Consider the following 24421-nt stretch of genomic DNA (forward strand, 5'->3'; position numbering starts at 1 on the left):
AAGTTCTAAAATCAAGGTTTGTAACTGCTGTAAAGAACAAAGGGGAATCACCTAACTTAGGAGAGCTTTCCATAGGATATGCTTACCACTTGTGCTGGAAAGCTAGGTAAGAATTCTTCTGGTAGCTTGAAGGGAAAGATGAACCAGGAAGGGCACAGGCTGATGAGAAACCACACTGTGTTTAAGACCACAGTTTGAACAGGCAGCTAGAACGTGCTGGGAATATGGCTACAACTTACAGGAATGTACAAATGTAACTCTGGGGCAACATGGAGGATGAACTGGAAATAGAGAGAGACGGGAGCAAGAAGCCCAGTGACGAGGCTATTGTACTGATCCAGAGGACAAACGATGACCTGAATAGGCAACTCAGAAGGAATGAAAAAAGGAGAAGGGAGAAATAAGCAATAAGCCCTTCAGTTCTTATTCTAGAATAAAAGTACTTCCATATAGTTATATGGGAGTTTCACACCTTGCATCTAAAATATTATTACTTATATGTCATATCTTTGCACTAAAATATGTCCAGGTTCTTTCATTTTCAGGACAGAATAAGGCCCGTACTACCGACTGACATTTCTCCACCAGAAGGATCAATTCAGACTTCAAATCTAATTCATTAGGATGGTTTAATGTCCAATTTAAATTTTCCCTAATGATTTTTAAGTATGGTGCTTTGAATACTCATCTCAAAAAATAAAAAACAAAAAAAGAAATAAAATGAAGACTTTGTGTCCATCACATTTACTTATTCACATATCCAGTGTTTCATCAGATACCACTTCTGCCTGAGCCAGGTGCTGGGACAACTGTGGGCAAAACAAACAGCATAATTGAAGATCCTCATCAATCCATTCTCATCTTCTATTTTCTGTGCTAACAGGCCAATTCTTTTAGTTTCTTCAACATACTTTTTGTTACTCTGAGCTACAACAAAGTGTGACCATGATAATGGTTCCATACACTCTAACCAAAGGCATGTTTCTCCCAAGCCAGTGAAATGTATTTTGCATTTATCATCATTTTCTCTATTGTATCATTAAGTGTAGGTGGATTGCAGTGATAAAAAGATGCAAGCATGCATTAGCTCCATGCAAGAGATTTGCTTCCTATTTATTTAATAGGATAGAGAGATTCCAGGTCAGCATGTGGAATCTCTGCTCATCATAGTCATTCAAACATCCTAGATCCTTCCATCTTGCAGCTCCCCCGTCCCCTTGGGCTCATGATTGTCTGTATCCAACCAGCTCAGAGAAAACACTTGGGAGACTTTTTATAACCCAAGGCCTGTAGAGGTACCATCACTCTTACTAACATTTTTCAGAGGCAACAATCTTAGCCACATCTAGCTGCAAAGGATAGCTAGGAGCAATCTCCACCACAACTACTGTCACTGCCATCCATACAGCAAGGGGAAGCGGGCAGAGGTGCACCATGTTTATCCATCAAAAATGAAAAAAATAGAAATATGCAAACACAACAACCCATGCAGATTTTTCTTAATGAAATATCAGAGCCAATTACTCTTCACTCCAAAGATCCAAATAAACTCCCATAGCCGTTTTCTAGACAGAACTGAAAATGATAACATAAATGTTTACTGAGTACTTACTCTACATAAAGCCTTGTGTTAAGAATTGGAGCTGAGGGTAAGGGTGAGTGGTGGATGCAAATTTGGATCTTCAATTCCAGGATTCTGTAGTCACCATTTGGAAGAAAACCATACATACAAATAACCAGCATATAAGGTAGAATGTAACAAATGCTACAGAAGAAAGTGTTACAGGAGTTCCAAGGGGCAGAAAGGTCACCTTCAGTTGGAGGCATATGGAATGACATCATCACGGTGGAGGTGCCTGCAGCAGTTTGGATCTTAAGAGCCCCCTAAGCAGGGTGCTGTGGTGCATGCTTGTAATCCCAGCAGCTCGGGAGGCCAAAGCAGGAGATTGTGAGTTCAGAGTCAGCCTCAGAAACTTAGCAAGACCCTGAGTAACTCAGTGAGACCCTGTCTCTAAATAAAACACAAGATAGGGCTGGGGATGTGGCTCAGTGGCTGAGTGCCTCTGAGTTCAATTACCAGTGCCCAAAGAAAAAGCCCCCTAAAGGCCCATGTGGTAAAGACCTGCTCCCCCAGGCTGGTGCTCCTGGGAGGTATTGGAGCCTTTGGGAGGTGGGGCTTAAGTCCTCAGGTCACTGGGAACATCTCTTCCAAGGGGACAGAGCCACCACATCCCCTCCCTTCCTCTCCCTCTCTTCTCTTCTTCACTCCCTGGCCATGAGGTGAGTGTTTGCTCTGCCCTCTGCTCTTACCACTGTGAACTGCCACGTACCAACAGCAATGAGACCATGGAGTGGAACCTCCAAGTCTATAAGCCAAATAAACCTCTTCTCCGTGTGAGGTGGATATCTCGCAGGTGTTGCCATAGTGACAGAGAGCTGACCAACCCAGGCTAGTTGAACAAAGCCTTAAAGGGCACGTGGCCACATGCAGGTCATCAGAGGAAAGAGCACAAACAAAGGCACAAAAGCAGCAAAAAGTGAGGTGTGCCTGAGGTTTAGGGAGTGATACAACATCAAAAAGAGCATTGCTTTAAACTTCTGTGGAGATAGATGGTAGACTTAATGTAAATGATGTAATAAATACAAACAATATCAGAAAGTCTGCAAAGCTCCAAATGATTTATTTTGTAGTATTAATCTTGAAAGAATAGCATTTCAAAGAGCAGTAGGCTCATATCCAAGCATACCCCATTTATACAGCAAAACAGCAAAACAAATGATTACAATTGTTTAAATATGTGCCTACTATGTGCAAAAGGAAAGGCTGAAAAGCCATTGCTTGGACTTCAACAGATAACACTGAGATCATTTTCTACTTATTAAACTCTACGTTGGGTTAAAGGGCTTTAGTGTCTAAAATTTCCCCTAGTGACTTCCAGTTTCTGGGATTTTTACTGACATCTAATCTTAGAATGCATTTCTTTTTGTTCTCAGTTAAAGCAGAAAGTCATCTTCTATAACATTCAATATATACGACTATTTTTGTTGAATCCCCATATTTCTTTAGTTTTTTTATTTGTTTCACTCTATAATGTAAATGAGCACTTTATATAATCTAGTTATTTATCCAATATAGACACAGACTTTAAATCTTCTTGGAAATTCATATTTATTTCCTATAAATCTGGAAAAGTGAAAGCTATATATTGTATTTTCTAAACAAACATAAAAATAAAAATTGGCAGCTAAAAGTGTGGTTGGAATTCTTAATTATAAATAAATTCAGTAATAGAGAAAAAATAGAGACTTTAAAAAAAAAATGACCAGTCAGTCATTTCACTCAGATAAACTGGAATTCAAAAGAATTATAGCTGTTTGTTGGCCAAGAGTCTAAAATTTCTTCTTCAGTTATCTAACATTTTCATTTGTTGGAAAAGGAAGAATTGATTTAGTATTTTCTCTTTAAAAAGATGAGAAAACATTTCCAATCACTGTTGCTATTCTGGCTGCAACTGAAGATTCTCATGAATATTAATATCAGACTTTAAAAACATCATGCAGATGTGTTAAAGAGGGTCCCCATGGTCTCGCAGACAAAAGTAGATGCCCAGGTTACACCAGAAAGATGTCATGTTCACATGCTAATAACAGCCTGGCTTGTTTCAATATTTATCTGAAAATCATCATGTAATGGTACTATTTCCTCAAGCCCTCATTTGAGTTTTGAAAAAAGCCACTCGGGCAGACATTCTTGGTAGGCACATGTCACTCCTAGGATGAAAGCCAGTAGATTTTATATGATAGGTCACCCTATCTACAGCCACATAGCACACTAACAGAAAGCAGGATGAATATGCAGAATTCTATTTAAATAATAGGTCTGATAATATTTTCAAATGTGATTCTGAAAGTCTGGTTAGAGTTAACCTACTGTATTTCCAAGGAAAACAAGTTTGAAATTAGGTCTGTGACTGCCATTATTTTACACAAGCCCATGAATGTTTTTTAATTGTGATGTTTATCATACTTACAGAAATGCATAATATATATATATATATATTTCATATATATGTCAAGTATTAATCAAAATATGATGTTGAATTCCACAGCATGTGAAATCCAGACTAATCAGAATGTAGGCTCACCATTAGCTTTACCCTCACCATCTGCCTGAAACTATCAGGACAAATTTCATAATATCTATTGTCACTGTTTATAGCAATAATGAAAAAGAATCCAAATAAACAATAAGGATTTTATGGTTCCCTACGTATAAAATTAATTTATAAAGAGTGATACTGTTCTAGCTTCTGCTTATAGAATTCTTGAAAGAGTTTGAATCCCACCCTTACAACAACAACAAAACTTTTCTTGAACCCATAAGATATCTGAGATCTCAGAGTAACCAACCAAACTCCATGACTCAAAAGGGAAAATAATAACATACCTTTATAAAAATAAAACAGTACTGCATAACAAAAGACACCAAAAACAAGTATAAAAGATGAATAATGAACTTGAGGAAAAAATATCTGCAAATGTCACCAAGAGATCATCTCTATATAAAGATCTCATAGATCAATAAGCAAAAAAAAAAAAATCCAATCACAAAGGAGAAAAGGGCATGAAGAGTTAACTGAAGATTAAATTTTATGGAAAAAGGCTGAACTATATTCATGAAAAGACAAATGGAAGTTAAGAGGAGGAAGCAATTTTTCAACTATCAGATTGGCAACTTTTTTAATGCAGTATGATGGCAAATAGGAGGACCTTCCAGGCATGATTGGAGGAAGACTAGACAGAGCCTGTAGACACAGAAGTTTGGTAACATTCAAGTACACAAAACTTTGACAGTAATTCTGAGCTTCCCCAACAGATAAACTAATGCATTAATTCACCCACCAACTCTTTCCTCACCACATGCCAGACATTGCCCAAGGCACTGGGTTACTGCAACAGAGAAAATAAAGTCCCTTCCCTTCCGTTATACAGCTTTTTCTCTAGAGGGGATCTAGACAGCTATGTAAGAGTAAAATGTGCTATTGAAAAAAAATAATAAAATAAACACCTACCCGTAGACAGGGAGTGATGGAGTGAGGAACTGTTTTAAGTAGAACAGAAAGGGAACACTTTTCAGAGAAAGTATCATTCCAGGAGAGACTCAGATGACGTAAGGGAGCAAATCATAAGGACACCTGGGGAACTGGGCACAGAGATGTGCACCTGTAATTCTAGAGGCTAAAGCAAGAGGACTGCAAGTGGGAGGCCTGCCTCAGCAGCTAAGCAGGACCCTGTCTCAAAATTTAAAATAATAATAAAAAGAACTGGGGGAGTAGCTCAGTGGTAAAGTGCCCCTGGGTTCAATCCCCAATACCAAAATAAATAAATAACATCTGTTAAACAGATGGACAAGCAAATTCAAAAGCTTTACTTAAGAGCAAGAATCGATTTACAGCATTATGATAAGAGAAGATTGCAGGAGGACTTAAATCTTCAACAGGACATTTCGCAACTAATTGGATGGTGGTACATCTATACATGGACTCTCCTTCCACTGTTCCCCATGAATGAAGCAACTCTCCCTATGCACCAAAAGAAAATGAGAAGACACAATTGGCAGTTTCTCACAGAACTGTGCCTACTGTTACCAGGTGATGCAGCAATCACACTCCTAGCTATTTACCCAAATGAGATGAAAACACCTCTACCCCAGTGATACTTGTAACAGCTTTATTCATAATTACCAAAAGTTGGAAGCAACTAACCTGCTTGGGTTAAAAAAACAAAAAACAAAAAACCTGTGCTATATCCATACAATGGAATATTATTTAGCACTAAAAAGAAATAAGCTCTCAAGTTATAAAAAGACATGGAGGAGACTTGAGTGCCTATTACTAACGAAAAAGCCATCCTGACAAGGCTACATGCTGTATGAGTCCAGTTACAGGACAATTCTGGAAAAAGCAAAACTACAGAAATTATTATATTTTTTAAAAATTTGTGATTTCCAAGGATTGCATGAGAGAAAGGGATACTATATGATACTATAATGCTTTAGCATATGTCCTTATGTATTTATCAAAACCCAAAGAATGTACAGCCCCAAGAGTGAACCCTAATGTGGACTGAGGGCTTCGGGTGATAATGCCGTGTCAATGTGGGTCCGTGGATTGTAACAGACCTACCACTCCGGAGGGCGATAGCACAGAATGGCTGTGTGGGGGACAAGGGATACAAGGATCTCTGTGCTTTCTGCTCAGTTTTGTTGTGGAACTAAAACTGCTCTCAAAACTAAGGTCAATTATCCAAAAGAGAGAATGATATCCAATACATACTACTGCTTTTAAAATTACAGAAATATGTGCACAGTATGGCGGCCCTGTGGGACACATGTAAAACATGAACATGTATCACGTACTTACATGTGAATACAGATCCCTTCTTCCTTTTACAAATGCGTAGACGGTTCTGAAAGAAGATCCAAGGAATGGCAACCATGAGTGTCAACAGGAGAGAAGACATGAGAAGCTGAAGATGGAGGGTTCCAGAAAGACTTTTCACTGTCCATCCTTTAAAAAAAAATAATTGTGCCATGTGCATATGTCATCTATTCAAAAGAATAATTAACTTTTAAAGTCAGGAATGTGATCTGCAGGGAATAATTACAGAATTCTATTATTTACTCTTTCACAAAGGCTTTAACAAAGATCTTCTATAATAATGTCAATGTATAAGGACAACTCTATTGTTTCATCTTGTTTTGTGTTTGTTTTGTAGTATCAGGAATTGAACCCAGGGGCATTTAACTACTGAGCCACTTTTTTATATTTTTTCAGACAGGGTCTCATTGAGTTACTTAGGGCCTCTCTAAGTTGTTGAGGCTGGCTTTGAATTTATGATCCTCCTACCCCAGCCTCCAGAGCCACTGGGATCACAAGCATGCACCACCTCATTAGGCCACTTTCCACAGTTTTAACCCCTTTACCGTTTGATGTAGTTTATATTTCATGGTTTGGAAAAAGTGGTCCCATAGAGCCGTCTGTGATATGCTTAAATGATGTTCTTTCTAACATCATTGCAAATCTGATGTTTGCAAACTATCTTAGTGAAAAATAGTTTTCAACCCTAAGAAAGATAACAAAGGCCAAAAAGCAAAGGATGAGTTGATGAAAACACTCAAACAAGAACATAGGTTAGCTCCAGTGAGACGGAGAACAGAGCGGCACATGTGAGGGCGGAGACTGTGTGGGGAACGGTTTTCACCTGGCTGGTTTCCACGTGTGGATATCAAGGGTCATCTACTTGACTTCTCCAACATGTGGGATGAACTGCCCTGCCGTATGGAAGCAAACCAACACAACTTTAACCTACAAAGAGAATTTGCTTTTTTATTTCCAGTTTCTTTGATTAGAAGACAGTTAAGAATGATGCAGAATATCACCTTGATCCTTGATGAGAGGTGACCGTGTGAAAAACATATATATATATAAAATATATATATATATTATATATATTATAGAATGGCTGTGTGTGGGACAAGGGATATATATATATGAGATGAGAGAGAGAATGGACTTTTCAATGAAAAGACTTCCTAAATTTTTCTTCATCTTAAATCATTTATGTGAGATTAGCCATAAAGTGATCTTTTTCCAGGAACTTATATCACTAAGTATTGCTATAATCCCATCCATGAAGTAGAATTTATACAATGCCTTTCTATACAAAATGTTTGATTCTAAGATACAACACTTCTTTCCCCCCTGAACCATAATACAATAGAACCTAAAAAGGTAAGCTTGGGGGAAGCACATTATTTTTGGAGTAAGAATAAACAATCCTCCAAAGACAGTGTTTCTTCTCTCCTCTCCCCCTGTGCTCAGGAGTGCTCTAGTAACTGTAGGGGGAAGACTCTTACCTCTTGAAATGACTGCATCTGGCTTATTTCACTTAGCAGGATGTTCTCCTGGTCCATCCACTTACCAGCAAATGCCATCATTTCATTCTCCTTTGTGGCTGAGTAAATCTCCATTGTGTTTATAAATGCTTTTTTAAATATTTTTGGTTGTAAATGTTATTTGTTTGTTTTTAAATATTTGGGGTTGTAAATGTTATTTGTTTGTTGCTCTACCACCAAGCCACAACCCCAGCCCTATAAATGTTTTCTCTCATTTGAAAGCTAGAGGAGAAATGAATGGGAAATCAGAAAATAGAAGGGAGATCAGTGGAGAAGAGGAAGGAGATTGGGAGGGGGAGGGAGGAGGGTCAGGAAAGGGAGGAACAGAAGAATGAAATTGGCCAGATTATGTTATGTGCACTATGTACATACCACAGTGAATTTTACCTTCATGTGCATCTATAAAGCACCAAGTTAAAAAAACAACAAATAAATAGAAGGAAGACCAGTAGAGCACAGGACGGGGAACAGGAGGAGGGGAGAGAGAGAGGAAGTATAGGGGACAATAACGGAGCAAATTGTATTCCATGCATGTAGGATGAGGTCAAAATGAAGCCTACTATTATGTGTCACTATAATGCACAAATACAAAATTTTAAATTAAAAAAACCCGAATCCACAAAAACTAAGATAATATGTGTAGCTGAAACCTTCCTTCAATAAGACTGGAAGTGAAAAAAAAATAGGTATTTCTTTAAAGTTAAGGAATTGTTTCAAATTATTTTAAGAAGTTGAGCACAGAATCTCATTTCTTCTCTGAAGTACTTCAGAAATTGTGACTAAATATTTTTCTACTTTACTTGTCAACTGAGCAAACAAAATATTCCACAGGAAAACCATTCCATAAAAATTACTTCTTATGTAGTCATTAAAGAGTACATGGGTCTGGATGAACAATTTTCAAGTGGCATTTCAAACCAAAAGGTTTGTTTTCATTATAGATCTTTTGTGCTTTCCTGAACTTCTAAGAATAGACATCTGCATTCACTCATTCTGTCTGCCTTTTAACAGACATTTATTGATCATCTGCTCTGTACCAGGCAACATCTTCTCATATCACATTTTTAAAAGCCAATCAGAAGTTGCAAACTGTTTTCATTCAGGAAAAAAAAAAAGCATTAAGTATATACTACCTCTAAGCAGTTGTGCAGGATACTGCAGATAATGTCTACAATTTGAAGATTATAAAGAAATAATGATTATAAAACTAAATTCAAACCACAAAAAGGTTTTAAAATATGACTTCTACTTATCTGTCAAACCACAGACACAATCCTATGCTGTGCATCTGTGAGTGTTCAGAAGGTATGCTCCAACACAGAGAGTCGCTGCATTTCAAACTTTTGCCCCATGAAAAACCTAGCAGTCTATTTTTTCTGAAAAAGTATTAAGACACATTTATATGCATTCTGTTAAGGTCTGTATTCATTTTGGAATCTCAAGCCCTCTGCTAAATTTATTGATTTTAAGACATTGTACATAAAATCTCATTTCCTCTCTGAAGACCATGTACTAATCCAGAGAGCTATGACAAGATTCAGGTTACAATTTAATTTGAGTGCCACTATACACCAGCACCCTACAAATGTATGTTTTTTCTCTTCATAGACATTCAATGAGTATCTGTTGAATGAATAACAAACAATTAGGGATTACCAATTGTGACTGGCACAGTGTATATTCACATAAACTATGTTCACTTTTGTAGAAGCAGTTTAAAACTTGTATCATTTTGAGCCAGGTTTGGTGGTGCATGCCTGTAATCCCAGTGGTTCCGAAGGCTGAGGCAGGAGGATCCTGAATTCAAAGCCAGTCTCAGCAATTTAGAGAGGCCCTAAGCAACTTAGCAAGACTCTGTCTCTAGATATAAGATTTAGAATAGGGCTGGGGATGTGGCTCATGGTTAAGCACCCATTGGGTACAATCCCTAGTATGGAAAAAAAAAATAAGTATCATTTTGAGAGTAATGTGACTCTATTTTTTTCACTCATTATTATACAAGTGAAATAAAAAAATATGTTTGGACATAAGATTGTCCACTGAGCAATTGGTTGGCTGTCTGGGCTGTAGAAAACACACATCATAATGGTCATAAGTGACATTTCAGGGGTCTTTGTGGTGGATTTTTATTTCTCATTGTCTTCACCTTCTCTGAAAAGAATGATGAATAACCCTTCCTGTGATATCTTAGCTTTTAAAGAGTGTTGTTTTATCTATTTTTTATGACTAACCTTACACTTGTTAAATGTAATTTTTGCTTTATGTAACATAAAAAAAATTTGTGATACGTTGCCCCATGAATTAACAAGAATGGCTGGGCAAAAGACAAGAAATCTTTTAAAAACGAATGTTCACATTAAATACCTTGGATAGGGAGGCCTTCTGGGGATTTTTCTTTAATGCAACAAAAGTGCACTGTTTCTGTTTTCAGAAATAGTTTCTTTCAGTTTTATACGGAGCTTGTCTAAAGTCATATTACATAAGTAAGGGCTTAGTCTGTACATTAGTATTTCACATCTCAGAGTCTTACTAAATCCTTTTTTGATAAATCTGATATTGAACAGATCTATATTGCTGTCTTCTACACTTGTTTATGGTATTTATTTTGATATACCTAGGATTAAAAGCCAAATTAACAAGTGTAATCAATTTCTTAGTGATAGACAAAAGTCCTCTAGTACCCTTAGATACATTCATCTAGGGATAAAAAAAAACTCAAGTGAAGATGTTGTAATAAATGGATCGATTTATTCAATCACTGAGCACAAAAACATTAGCCCTGGGAAAGCATTTTCCTCTAAGCACTTGAGCTACCGAGTTTCACTTGTGTGGCACCAAATGATTTGCATTTTTAGAGAAATTTCATGTCTGCCCTGAGCTCCAATGAAAACATGAATAAATTGCTTTCTTCCCCCCTTTTTCTGACTTTATGAAGCTGAATCCATTAGGGGTCCAGTCAAAGTATAATGGAATAAAGGCAAGAACTTACACGACTGGATCCTGGATTAGGAGTCTCACTAGTCTGGCCTAAGTTGTCATGGCCAGCCTGTCACATGAGTAGTTTTAAGGGAGATCCCTGGGGCTCCTGATTGGGTGTTTCTTTGTTTATTTTTTTTTTCTGCTGCTGCATTAGAAAGGGTCCCTAAAACACAAGAAATTAAATCGACAAACAACAATTAAGAACTAAATAGGCTTGCTGCTCCAGTTCTTGGCACAAAGTCAAATAAATCCATCTTGCCAAGCCTCACACAGTACACTTGCCTATGAGACTGTTCCTTCTTCAGAATTCATTGATGTAAAAATAAACACAGAAACTGTGAATTTGGGCTTAATTAACATCCAATCTAACCTGGGTTTGAATCTCCAGTGAGCAGTTATGGGCTCCACCATCTTGGTAAGTTAGCCCCTCCAACCTTTGGTGTTCCCTTCTATACAACAGGAATAACAACACCTGGAGCCCAGAGCAGTGGAGTCTTTAATTAAGTGCTCACCACATTCCCTAGCACAAAATATGTTCTCAAGAGCTGGGCGTAGCACGTTTGAGGCACTAGATTCAATTCTCAACACCAAATAAAAATAAGTTTAAAAAGTTGTAGCTGTGTCCATCTACAACTAAAAATATATTTTAAAAAAAAAATACGTTCTCAATCCATGGAAACAAATTTTATTTTTACTTATGTCCTGAATTCTGCCAAGGAACAAAAGAAGGAACATCCACTAGTCTTCCAAGCATGCTAGTTTGCTCCCACATTAAACACTTAAATATAAATAAGAGGAAGATTATATAAAAAAATGACTCTCAAACTTTAATGAGCCCATGAATTGCTTTATCCTTCTGTTAAAATAAAAATTCTGGTTTACTAGGTCTAGAGTAAGACCTGAAATTCTGTATTTCTAACAAATACCCAGTAATATGATACAACTGGTTTGGACCACGTTTTGAGTAGCAGATATATATAGATCAACTGGAAATGGTATTATTTCCACATTATTATTTATCACTGTCATTGCTTTAAGTAGACTCACTTATCATTAGAGTGATAAGTATCATTAAAGCAATGTCATTGCTTTAACTTAGACTCTTATGAAAATATTCCTTGTCAAAGATCTATAAGGTTTGAATTCTTGGTTTGGGTAGGGAAATTGTTTTAATTCTTCAAGAAAGATAAATTTCTAGAAACTATGCAACAGATGAGGTACATATTTACTCATCTAGTTATATTTTTGCACTGGATATTGTAGATATACTGCATGTTTTCAATTTTTACAAAAACTACATTTTACATCTCTAGATTATTCATTTTAAAATATTGTCTAATTGATAGGTGTGTTGTCTATAAACAGATTTACACTTATTTCCAAGCTCATTCGATTGTATAAATTTAATATATATAACTCCTATAATGTCAAACATGGCTCAATAAAGTCGTTTTTTTTTTTTTAAATGATAATGCAGGGCTGAGGCTGTGGCTCAGTGGCAGAGCGCTTGCCCTGCACATGTGAGGCACTGGGTTCAATCCTCGGCACCACATAAAAATAAATAAATAAAACTATTTTTTAAATAAGTAAATAAATAAATGAAAATTATATATATATATATATATATATATATATATATCTCCTTACATAATCCTTTATTCTAAAATAGTCTGTTCATAAAAGAACACAATCCATGGGGTTTGTGTATTTTCCAAACTCTGTGGTTTTATTTTAAACAATCCAAATCTAGATAATAGACTTTAGTTTCATATTAGAAGCATTACCCATTTTGGTCAGAGAAAACTAAACTTTTGGAGTAAAGATTAAATACTCTTTGCTTTTGCTTTGAACTCATCCTCCAACTTCAGTTCAGGAAAATATATGAGAAGAATAAATTTTCAAATTAATTTTGAGGTTACAAACATCCTCATTTTCATATTGGAAGGTTTATTTTTTGATCTTAGGGGTTTCTTCATTATCAACCAAAATATTCAAAATAAAAAGTATAAATTAAAATGTAAAAGTGAAATAAATATATTTTCAATTCTTCAGTGTACCTTCAAGTGACATCAGATCATTTGACACACAGTATGAAAATTGTACAGGGCTGGGATTGTGGCTCAGTGGTAGAGCGATCGCCTAGCATGTACAAGGCCCTGGGTTCAATCCTCAGAATCACATAAAAATAAATAAATAAAATAAAGGTATTGTATCCAACTACAATTGAAAAATAAATATTTTTAAAATTTTTTTTACCATAGCCTACATTGATTTTTCTTCCTTCCCCTCCTTTACACTATTGTTGAGGTACATTTTACTTTTATATATTTTATAACTCTTAAGACTATGTTGTCATTATCTGTAAGTAGTCAAATGTCATTTTTGAAAATTTAATGATTTTTTAAACCCTTTAATATTTTCTCATGGGCTCACCATTTCTGACACACTTCAATCCTATGCATAGATAGAAATTTCCATCATATCTTTTTCCCCCTGCCTAAGGACTTCATCATTTCTTATAATGCAGGTCTGCTGTTAATGAATTGCTTCACCTTTTGTCTGTCTGAAAAGCCTTTATTTTCTACTTCATTTTTGGAAGATATTTTCATTGGGTATAGAATTATGGTTATTGACAGGGCTTTGTTTTGTTTTTCTTTGAGTACTTTTAATTTACTTAAGCTTGGGGGGTTTTGACCCTCTTGGATCAGTGGACCTATGGAGTTTGTAAATTTTGGAAACTTTTCAGCCATAATTTTTGTTCTGATATTTTTCAGTTTTCCTTCCATCTCCTTCTAGAACTCCAATAACATATGGGCAGTAGTTCTCTACTTATACACAGTTTTTCTTTCTATTGTTTCAGTTATCTATGCTCATCCACAGTCTGAAAATATTAAATTATGATTCGCATAAATAAAGAATTAAGTTAAAGTTTTTCATCATTTTAAGTTGTGTGATAAACTCTTGTGCCCTTGCCAGATTCATATGCTGAAGCCTAATTCCCAATGTGGGGATTTTAGTGGGGAGGCCAAAATACTCCACTCCTCCTGAGAATGAGTCATCCCTTTGTCCAGCATATTCATGCTGTATGTGCTACATGCCCATTAGTATATACTTGGTATATGCATACACTTGGTATAAATAGGGTTCAACTCATACCACAGCATCCACTGGGGGTCTTAAAGTGAATTCCCATGGACAAGGGGGGATTCTTTTATTAGGATACTTGAACCTGTCCTATAGCTCATAATCTGATCATCTTTAAATCTTTTTCTTTCTTCATTTTACTTTGAATAGTTTCTACAACTATCTTCAGATTCACTAATATTTTTTTGTCAAAGAAAAAGGTGCTGAATTTTTTTTTTACATTTGAATCAAATGGTGGGGTATAATTTCTCATTTTTCTGATTGTACAGGTTGCCAAATCACATTTTTTTTAATTTTACCTTCATTTCTCTATAATGTTTCTTAATGTCTGAAATGCAATGATAGTGGCTGTTTTTAATTTTCGTTGTTCCTTCTCCTAACAACTGTGGGAACTAGATTTGTTTTGATTGAGTAATTTGTCTTCTCATTATACTTTCTTTGCATATCTTGTAATTTTTCATTGATGACACCAGACATTGTAAATGTCACTTTTGTTTGTTTGTGTGTGATGAAAAGTTTTGTATTTCCATAAATATTCTTGAGCTTTGTTTTGAGAGGCAATAACGTTACCTGGAAACAGTTCAATACTTTCAAGTCTTTCTCTTACAATCTGCTGATAGGGTCAGAGCCAGGTCGAATAGGCATAACTACTTTAATTAATTAAAGATACTGTTACTTTAGGAAAAATAACCTATATGTATGTGGATACATACATTTGTGTCCTTTTGGTGTTTATCTCTGGTCTTAAGTAGTTTCCCTGCATAGATACTCTGACTTGTACTTGGTTGAATACTTAAGTTTGACCTCTATGTATCTCCAGAATTCTCCCTCTCTATGCCTCTCTCCTTTCTGGTACACTTGTCTCAAGCTGTTTGGGATATTATGTTACCTAGGCAAGTACTCTTAGGCTATATAGCCTAAACAGTAAACACTTATTTGTCACAATTCTGGAAAATAGGAAGTCTGAGATCAGGGTGCCAACATGGTCACCTGGTTCTGCTAAAGGCCCTTTCCCCAGATTGCAGATGGACCCTGCTGTAGCTTCACATCAGAGAAAGATTATCTTCTCTCGTGTCTGTTCTTGCAAGGGCACTAACTCATTCATGAGGGGTCCACTCTCATGACCTAATCATCCCCCAATCACTGCACCTTCAAATGCCGTTACAGTGGGAATTAGGCTTCAACATATGAATCTGGCAAGGGTCACATTCAGTCCATTGTGGTACTAGTTGCAAACTCTAGTGCCTTGGTGTCCCCACTCTCTCAGGTTTCATTCCCTTAACTCAGAGGGGTCTATTGGGATTCTCCTGGGTTATTCTTCTATGAGCCATGGCAGGGAAACTTACTCAAGGAAGGAAGCAAGAACAATTATAGGGCTCATTATGTTTGCTTTATTTCTCTAGGAGATCACTGACCTTTATTTTTTGTTATCCAATGTCTTCAAAATCATTGTTTCCTGTATTATTTTTTTTTTTAGTGGGGAGGCCAAAAGAGTGGGTAATCTGATTTCTATTAGTCCATCTTGGCTGGAAAAATGATACAGAATTTGTAACATAGCAACAATAGGAAAATAACTACATAAATATATAGTTTGCTGTCTGAATAGATTCATAGACCTGTATTAACACTTTCATTAAAAGTTCAGATACCTAGAAGAAAAACTCATAATTCTATGTGAATGTGACATCTCAGTCCAGGTCTACTCCCTTTCTATTTAAGATAATGGTGCTTTAGGAAAAAAGAACTATAGTCTTGAGTTAGAATATACTTCTGATCCTCACTTAAATTTGAACAGGTTTCAGATATTAGCCCTTGGAAAGGGAACTCTGCCATATGCCAGAGCCTGTAATATGAGAGACACATTCACTTTTTGATACTTAAAAGAGTCTACCAAAACTTGAAAGATGCCTCCTGACTCAAAAGTTTTCATCTTGATGATCATACCCATCCGATTTAGAATTAATGCATCATGATTTCAGAGCATAAATAGAACAGATTAACTTTGTGTTATTTTGGGATAACAACAAAGAATGGGAAAAACATTTCCTAGAAAATTAACGTTTTTGATAGAGTGAGTGTAACTAATAATTTCAGGCTTTGGTTTGTGAAATTTTAATAAAACTCTATGATGAGAACAGCCATGAATGAAAAAATAAAATTACAAAAAAGAAAGAAAGATAATGGGAAGGAGAAAAGGAAAGAAGAGGGAGAGATGGGTATATGGAGGGAGGCAGGGAGGAAGGGACGGTAAAAAGAAGTACCAAATCACATGTCGATGTCAAATACATTGACACTTGACCACACTTCATGTGGCTGCAATTTTGCTGAAAGACAGCATTTGCTCTTCGTGATTACTGTGTGCTATTGGCTCACACATGTGCACACTCGCACACTATCAGTTCTCCTGCCTTCCCTTCTCTGTGTCCCAGGAGATGGACTTCATACTGCATCCCAGCCTCACTTGCTTCCCATCTGGGGCTTGGGTTTAACCCAAGAGAGTCCTCAGGAGATCAGTGCTCAGGAAGGTGGAGAGTGGAATATTATTCCTCTGCCCCTCGCTTCAGTTCAGTTCTGACAGCTGTGACACTCTACAATTGCCACTTTAAATTCTGCTGGGTAATTCCTTTTCTAAACCTTCGTCTCTCACTCAGGGTCCAGTAGCACCATCCTCTCCCCCTTACCCATCAGCCCCAGGGATGATAATGGTCGGGCATCCCCCTATGGTTAGTCCCTGGGTGTCTCCACTTCCCTTATTAGTTCCTCAGCCCTGCCTTCATCTCTCAATAGTCCCTTATTAAAGTCTCTTCAAACTCCCAGTTGAACGTGCCATCTGTTTCCTTCTACTGACCCCCACTCCTTCTCCGTGTGAGAGTCAAGTGGGGTGGCTGAGAGCAAGCAAGTACAAGAAATATTAGGAAGCTTCCACTTGATGAAAAGTTCAGTTGATTAGAGAACAGTGTTAATGAGGCCAAAATCAGTGCCTGGCTGTGTTCCAGGATCACAGCCTGTAGCCCTGACCAGCCATTTCATACACCAGCAGTTACCAGGAAGACCATGCCAAAGAGAACACACAAATCTACACCAATCCATCACCATTCCTGAGAGCATAATTCACAGACTAGTTGTTCAACTGAGATAGCCTCAAAACCGTCTTTGTTCTCAAGAGACAGCTTTTGTGATGCAATTTCAATGAAAATTTTTACATGTTATTGTAAATAATAAAGCAAAGCCATACTCATCAATACCTCTTTCAAAGATACATCTTCATGTCAATTCATAATAAAATAGGTTAAAACTCAGGCTTATTAAATATGCCTGATATTGGTAGTGTTTAATTCATTAAAATTCCTCAACTATTAAATGGGTGAAGCTATACAACTACAATTTTAAAAATAAACAGTTAAATTTTTGTTTATTATTGGATGTGATTTGCTGAAGTGTGACACCTATTTTGTCAACACAAGACCCTGTTCTCTTCAGTAATTGTGGCCATGTAAAACTGCACTGTAATTAGGACACTATATATGTACAGTCATACTAGTTTGGATATACTGACTTCATTCCACTCTGTTTATTTTATGTGATTTTAATGCATGGTGGACAAGAGAGAGACTTGAGTTTTTTTTTTCAGAAATCAGCTTGAGACTTTTTTTACAAGTACTATTTCTACTAAAATTGAATCTGTGACTTTAAGTAAAATGTACTGAAATACAAAAGCAAAATATCTTCTCATCATCGATAATGGCATAATGCTAAGATCACCCATAAGATATGAGCATTCCCATACATCGTACTTATTGTTAATCAGCTTCATAAAACATAATCTGAAATTTATTTTTTTAGCCAAACCTTTTGAGTCATTTTGATAAGGTCAACAGAAAGCACAGTCTTTTAACATTAGGTGATCAACTTTTTGACAATGGCGAGACCAGCATAGCTAATGGAATAATAGCCTGCAGGGTCCAGCTAAATATGATATACGCATGTAATCACCCTCCGTGATGACTATTCAAAAGTAATCCCTTTAGCTCTGAACTGCAACATATATTTCAACAAGGCAAAAACCGTATGAAGAAATTCTCTGCAGACCACACTAGTACAATACAGCCTTCATATCCCGCTCTCTGTGTTCGTGGCTTATAGTGAGTTTTAAATTTAAGGTAATGACTACTGTATATTCATGTGAGCATACAACAATACTTTTGATTTGTTGTGGAAAGGTTGAATCCATTACCAGGGGTCTAGTCTATAAACTCTGACACAACCTTTATATATGAGTTATTATTTACCCTTTTCTGGAATAAGGCCACTAAAAATGTTTTGCATGACAAAATTATAAAACTTCATTCACCTTTTCACGCACCAAACTGCCAGGGTATATCTCTTCCATTTCAATTCATACTCTTCTACAGATAACATTTTTTAAATCTCATTTATAGATAATATTGCATTATGTGAAAATTACCTTCCATTGTTTTCAAATAAAGGGATGAGATAGTAGCATTGCTGCAATTCAGCATGGCCTGGCTTATCTATTGCAGTATGTGGGGATGCAGAAAGAGAGGGTATAAATGAGATCCTTTTGTTGCCCACTTGAAAGAGTCTACCACTGGAGAATGTCTTCACTATTAACAATCGAGAAGTGCCCAGTTCTATTGAAATGGTGGACAGTATAAGCAAATATCATATTTCAACTTTTTATTGGTTTCTCTTGGCCTCTCCTGCTGGTGTGGCGTGGGTCTCAGTCTTCCAGCTTCCTTGAAATTTCACAAATTGAACATCTCAAATCCCACCCTAAGTAAGACCCACAGCACTAAGACTAAATTAGGATTCGCAGAGTGCTTTTGCAATGATGGAACCAAGAGTCAACAACCCAGCAGTCCTCATCTTATTGCAATTAATGTTTAAGTGACAGTCAGACTCCTCATTTGCAAATTGGAAGAATGTAGATTTTTCAAATCTTAGTTTTCCTTTCCTGCAAACAAATGCAAGTACCAGAAAACCTGAAAGACAAGTTTAAATGTTCCCCTATGTAAATTAATCATTGCTACAAATTTCTAGCATGGAGAATGTGTAACTGTTTTTGATTTAAACTGGTAGGGGTGGCCTAAGCAGAGGAGAAGAATAGTAGCGTATACTGCTATTCTCAGAGAATCTACTTAGGAAATACTCCACAATACAAATCACCTTTCTCAGCATCTGGGAAACAACTATTTGAGACCAAGCAGGCTTAATTTCAAACTTAGAAAATCCAAGAGAGACTTAAGAGACACTGTTCCATCCAAGCCAGATGGAGTGCTAAATTCAAAATATTAAATACTATAAAATGAGCATTATATAAGACAGTTCTTTATATTGCGATGTAAGAGAAAATATTAATCTGAAAAGTTCAAGGCAGTTCTTTATCTAAAAGAATAATAGAACATATTGGATAAGATGAAGACTAAGCTCCTATTACAGAAAGCCTCCAAGTGATGATAGTTTAAGAATATGAAAGGGTTTCTCCCATAATCCTGAAGTGAGCCTTGTGTGAGATAGTCCATGCTCATGGAGGCGTGGGGTCTATCATATTGCTCTACCATCCTACCACGGTGCCTGGCCTCTCTACTAGTTTGAACAAGTGGTTTTGTGTGTCTGGCGGGGGGGGGGGGGTGCAAAATCACCTGCAATTGAGAACTACTGCCTTGAGGTGCTGAATGATAGAGAAATAGTCCAATTCAAGATAGAGGAAAGGGGGAAGTCCAAGGAGGAGGGAATGCCAATGCCTAACACCAGGCCCATGCGCAGTCCACTTTACTCTGTCCAAATCCATGGGTCAGAACTCAGTCATGAGGCCTTAATTAACTGTTTATTTGATGATAGAAAAGATATAGAAGGGAGCAAAAAGCACCTTTCAAGTAAGAAGCAGAAGGAATTACTAGAGCTATGCTTTGTGTGGACAAGAGGGGATGAGATCTAGTCAAGGAAGTAAGGACGTGACCCGGAGGAGAACACCGTAACAGGAAGGCAGCAGATTACACAAAACAGAAGCAGGCCTAGGAGGGGCTCTTGGCACAGAACTTGTAAAACTTTTTTCCTGCCTCCTTTTATTTCCTTTATGAAATTGGAAAAAAAATCATTGTCTGAGAATGAATTTGCAGATGGAGAGAGGGCTGGAGATTTGAGAAAATAAAAAGAGTTAACAATCGCCTAAGAGAGTAGAAGAATGAATGAACAGGTATATTTAATAGGATGGGTCGAAAGCATCAAGAGCCCACCTAATGCTGGTGCCCATGAAGCTAAACTGAGGCTGCTCCACCTGGTTGCACCTTTTCTCCAGCCACATGAACCTATAGGTGCAGGAAAGGAACAAGCAGACAGTTGGATTTAACTAGGTTCTAGGTTTGTCAAGCGAGCATTAACAAAATGAGGAAAGGGTAAAGAAGTCAAAGCTACATGTGAGGGAGTGACCATGAGGTTTAAATTGTATGAAGGGAGAGAACAGGTCACAATTTGGAGGAACGATGGAAAGTGGAAGGATTGGCAATCCCGATGGGGTGAAAGGGTTACTGGGATTGGGGTTCCAGAGAGAGTGAGATAGAGAGATAAAAGATGGAAGCCAAGTAGTTAATACAGGAAACTGAGATTGAGAAGGGCTTGCATTTACTGGTAATGACAAGGTCTAAGAGTGCCCAGGAGAATTAATGGCTGAAGTGAGGTAAAGTATAAGATCTCAAAGACCAGGAGTGAAGGAATGGAGACCCAAGGTGGAATACTCACATGTACATTGAAATTACTAAATTAAGGAAGTAGTAGTAAAGCGACAGTAAGCCAATGATAAAGTCAACTGAGAATTATTCCAATTGTAGATAGATTACAATGAGTATAAGTGGTTGATTGTATGATCTGATGACATGAGTTTTAGGGTGGGAAATGGGACGGGGAACAAATACAAGGACATTGCCCATCTCCAGGTCAGTAGTAAGAAGACAGAAAAACAAAAACCTATTTGGGCTGATAGTATTTTTAGAAAAGAGTCAAATTTCTGTTAGATTAAGAAAGTAAACGGAAATTCAGAAAACAGGGAGATAATATAGGGTATGTTGCTAAAAATAGACCAAATTTTCCACTTCCTATATTCCAAAAAGGATACAGTAAATAAGGGTGGATCTGAAAAACTGAGGCATCAGAAGCAGGGATTGAGTATCTTATTAGATTAGTTCCAGTGGTTTTAAGTCAAAAGCAAAAGAGCAGATATGAAAGTTAAGCAACAGATTAACATGTCATACACACACACACACACACACACATGCTTGACTTCATTATTTGTATATTTTATATTGCCCTCTAAATTAATATTCCTCCTGAATATTGTTTTAACAAGTCTTCTTATCCCCAAAAGATGGACTTTCCAGTTTCAAGGTGACTGATCCATTTGCGATTTTATTATATCACAAGAATTCTGTGGGTCAGGAATTCAGGCTGGGCTTGGTTGGATGTTGATTGAGGTGACTAAGTGGTATTCAGCTGACAGGTGGGCTGGTTCAAAGGGTCCAAGGCAAATTTGCTCACAAACTGGAGCCTCAGTTGGGATGGCTGGAAGTCTGAGCTCAGTTGGGATTCTACATCACATCTGCCATTCCAGCGTGGCAGTCTCAGAGCAGGAGGACTTCTTCCATGGGCACTTGCTTCCTCCAGTTGCAAGCATTCTAAGGCAACCAGGTGGAGGCTGTATGGCATTTTCTGACCTAGACTGAGGAGTTATGTTCAATACTTCTTCCATATTCTGTTGATTACAAAAGCCCTGAGGGAATTCAGGTTCAAGAGGAAAGAGATTATATTCTGCTTCTCAATGGGGCGTTGACAAAGCCATGCTATGGAGGAACATGTGGAATGAGAGATACTGTTCTGGCTGTCTTTGTCCAATGCAATCTGCCCTGGTGGTCCACACACCCTTATCACATAGGCAATAACAATTGTTACCCCATAAAGGGGTAACAAAATATCTTTCACTCCCAGGTTCAAGCTCAAAATAACTCTAAAGTGCATTCACGAAAAAAGACTAAATTTATGGTTTTTTTTTTCTTTAGGAGCTTCTAGAGGATCCTCAGCAGAAACTATTGCTCAAAATTCAGGACAATCAGAAGAAGTCACCAGGTATGACAAACTGATGAAAGATTTCTATTAAGTACCCCCTTTGTGCAAGATAATAAGTATGATCTTATTTTCCAGTCACAAGAAGATTAGTTGCATCTGGCACTTGATAAGCTAATACTAAAAAACTACTTTAAAAAATCACCCATTTACTTTTAAATATTAATGTAGTTTAAGTATTTTTAATCTTTAAACTGCAGCTGAAAATTATAAAACACAAAATATCTTTCAAAGAAAGCATTTTTTGCTTTCTAGCCCAATATAAAAGTTAATTGAATAATTTATTTTATTTCAGATCTCCAGATAATCAAAAAAAAAGAAACTGAAAGAAGAGTTTGACTCAACATCAAAGCAAGAAGAAATTTATCATGTCTCTTTAGACTTCATTCCTATAGTAGGAACATGTTGCAAATAATATAGAGTTAAATGAAACTGACTATGACAATGTTTTATTGGATTTTTGTATTGCACTATAGTACTACAAATTTAGCCTAAAACATCTAAATCCATGAAAATAAAATATCTCCTAAATGCTTAGAAATATCATCCATTATCCATAACATAAACTGTAAAAAATTTTCCTGTTACCCACTACTCCACAAGAATAGTGCTATCACAGAATCAAAATGTAGTTGTTTCTGATGAGAAAATAATTGCAAGCTTAAAGAAATCTTTCATGCTGAATAAATGCAAGATAATATTTACTAAAATTCCAGGGAAACTTTCCAACATAGTTAAACAGATTATAAGCAATAAAGATGATTGCATCGAAAAGTAGGGTTCAACTCGCTATGTAAAAGTACATTTTATGCTTTTAGCTGGTAGTACATAACCTGGTTATCCACGTTACTTTTGAAAGTTTAAGCAAATCCTTCAATCTCAGTACCCTTCTTTAATGTATCTTGCAAATGAAAAGACATGATTGAAATTGTTGTATGTATATAACTTCTGGTCCATGAATGTAGTACGTTACCTGTAATAAAGATGTTCATTCCCATTTAACCTTGGTCATATGCATGTGATTCTGGTTCCATTTCGTTGTGGTTTGGATGAGAGGTGTCCCCCAAAGCTCATGTGTGATAAAATGCAAGAAGGTTTAGAGGAGAAATGATTGGGTTATGACAACCTTAACCCAATCAGTGGATTAATTCCCTAAGGGATTAATGGTAACTGAAGGGTGGGTGGGTAGGGTGTGCATGGAGGAGATGGGTCTTTGGGGGTGTGACTTTGAGGGGTATATATTTTGTATCTGGCAAGTGGAATCAATCTCTCTCTCTCTCTCTCTCTCTCTCTCTCTCTCTCTCTCTCTCTCTCCTTTCTAATCATCATGTGAGCCACTGCCTTCCACAACACCCTTCCACCATGATGTTCAGCCTCACCTCTGACACACTAAGGAATGAAGCCGTCTGTCTGTGGACTGAGGCCTCTGAAACCTTGAGCCCCCAAATAAACTCTTCCTCCTTAAAATTGTTCTTGTCAGGTCTTTTAGTCACGGCCGTGAAAAGGCATTTGATGCTTCATGATTGAAGGATAGAGAATAACCCTGGAGCCGCGAATGAAGCAGCAGTGAGTGCTCACCCAGGGAGGTGACTCAGTACGTCCCTGCAATGAATATGATTCAGGGTAAACACCCAACAACTGGAGGGGAGCCGTATGCAAAAATGTCTTCCAGTGGTGTTAATTCAACCAGAAGAGCCAATTTCCACAGCATCCTGACTCCTGAATTGTCCTTCATATACAGACTCCTATGGGTTGTTTTGCCCTAAAATAAAACTGATTCTCTTTAAATCAATCCCAGATGTCCACCTTCAGAGACGTAGAAATATTACAACAATATTACAAAATATTGTGACAGAGGTCTTAAGGAAGGAAGAGGTGTTGAAACACAGGTGGTTAAAGGAGGTCTCTGAGAGTAGACCTTTTCAATGATCATCAGTTATTCTTTTTCCAGAAATATCCTAGTTTAACTAGAAACAGTCAGCTAAAAAGGGTGATGTTGTCTAGGAACAGATTAATGAAACATTCAAAAGCAGGCTAAATTATAAGTAAAAACTTAACATAAAATAAAGGTGACATTAAAAAACAATGGAAAAAAGATGGACCACTGAGACCACAGGAACAGAATCCATAATGTTTCTTTATCTGACTTCATCAAATAAGACCGAACACTCAAATAACAATCCAACAGGGAGCAACATTTTTCTAATC

General features: G+C 37.0%; 1 protein-coding gene across 2 annotated transcripts in view; it reads left to right on the forward strand.

Annotated features, from left to right (window-relative positions):
* Ttc29 (tetratricopeptide repeat domain 29) overlaps positions 1-23215 on the forward strand; it is a 194403-nt gene extending 171188 nt beyond the window's left edge. For both annotated transcript variants that reach the window (XM_040293226.2, XM_021727883.3), the window contains 2 exons: positions 22150-22216; positions 22509-23215. In XM_040293226.2, coding sequence (XP_040149160.2) covers positions 22150-22216; positions 22509-22539 — 98 coding nt within the window. In that variant the 3' untranslated portion in view covers positions 22540-23215. The remainder of the gene's footprint in view (positions 1-22149; positions 22217-22508) is intronic.
* The last annotated feature ends 1206 nt before the right edge of the window (positions 23216-24421 follow it).

The sequence above is a fragment of the Ictidomys tridecemlineatus genome, chromosome 9 (assembly GCF_052094955.1).
Source record: "Ictidomys tridecemlineatus isolate mIctTri1 chromosome 9, mIctTri1.hap1, whole genome shotgun sequence".
Taxonomy (NCBI): Eukaryota; Metazoa; Chordata; class Mammalia; order Rodentia; family Sciuridae; genus Ictidomys; species Ictidomys tridecemlineatus.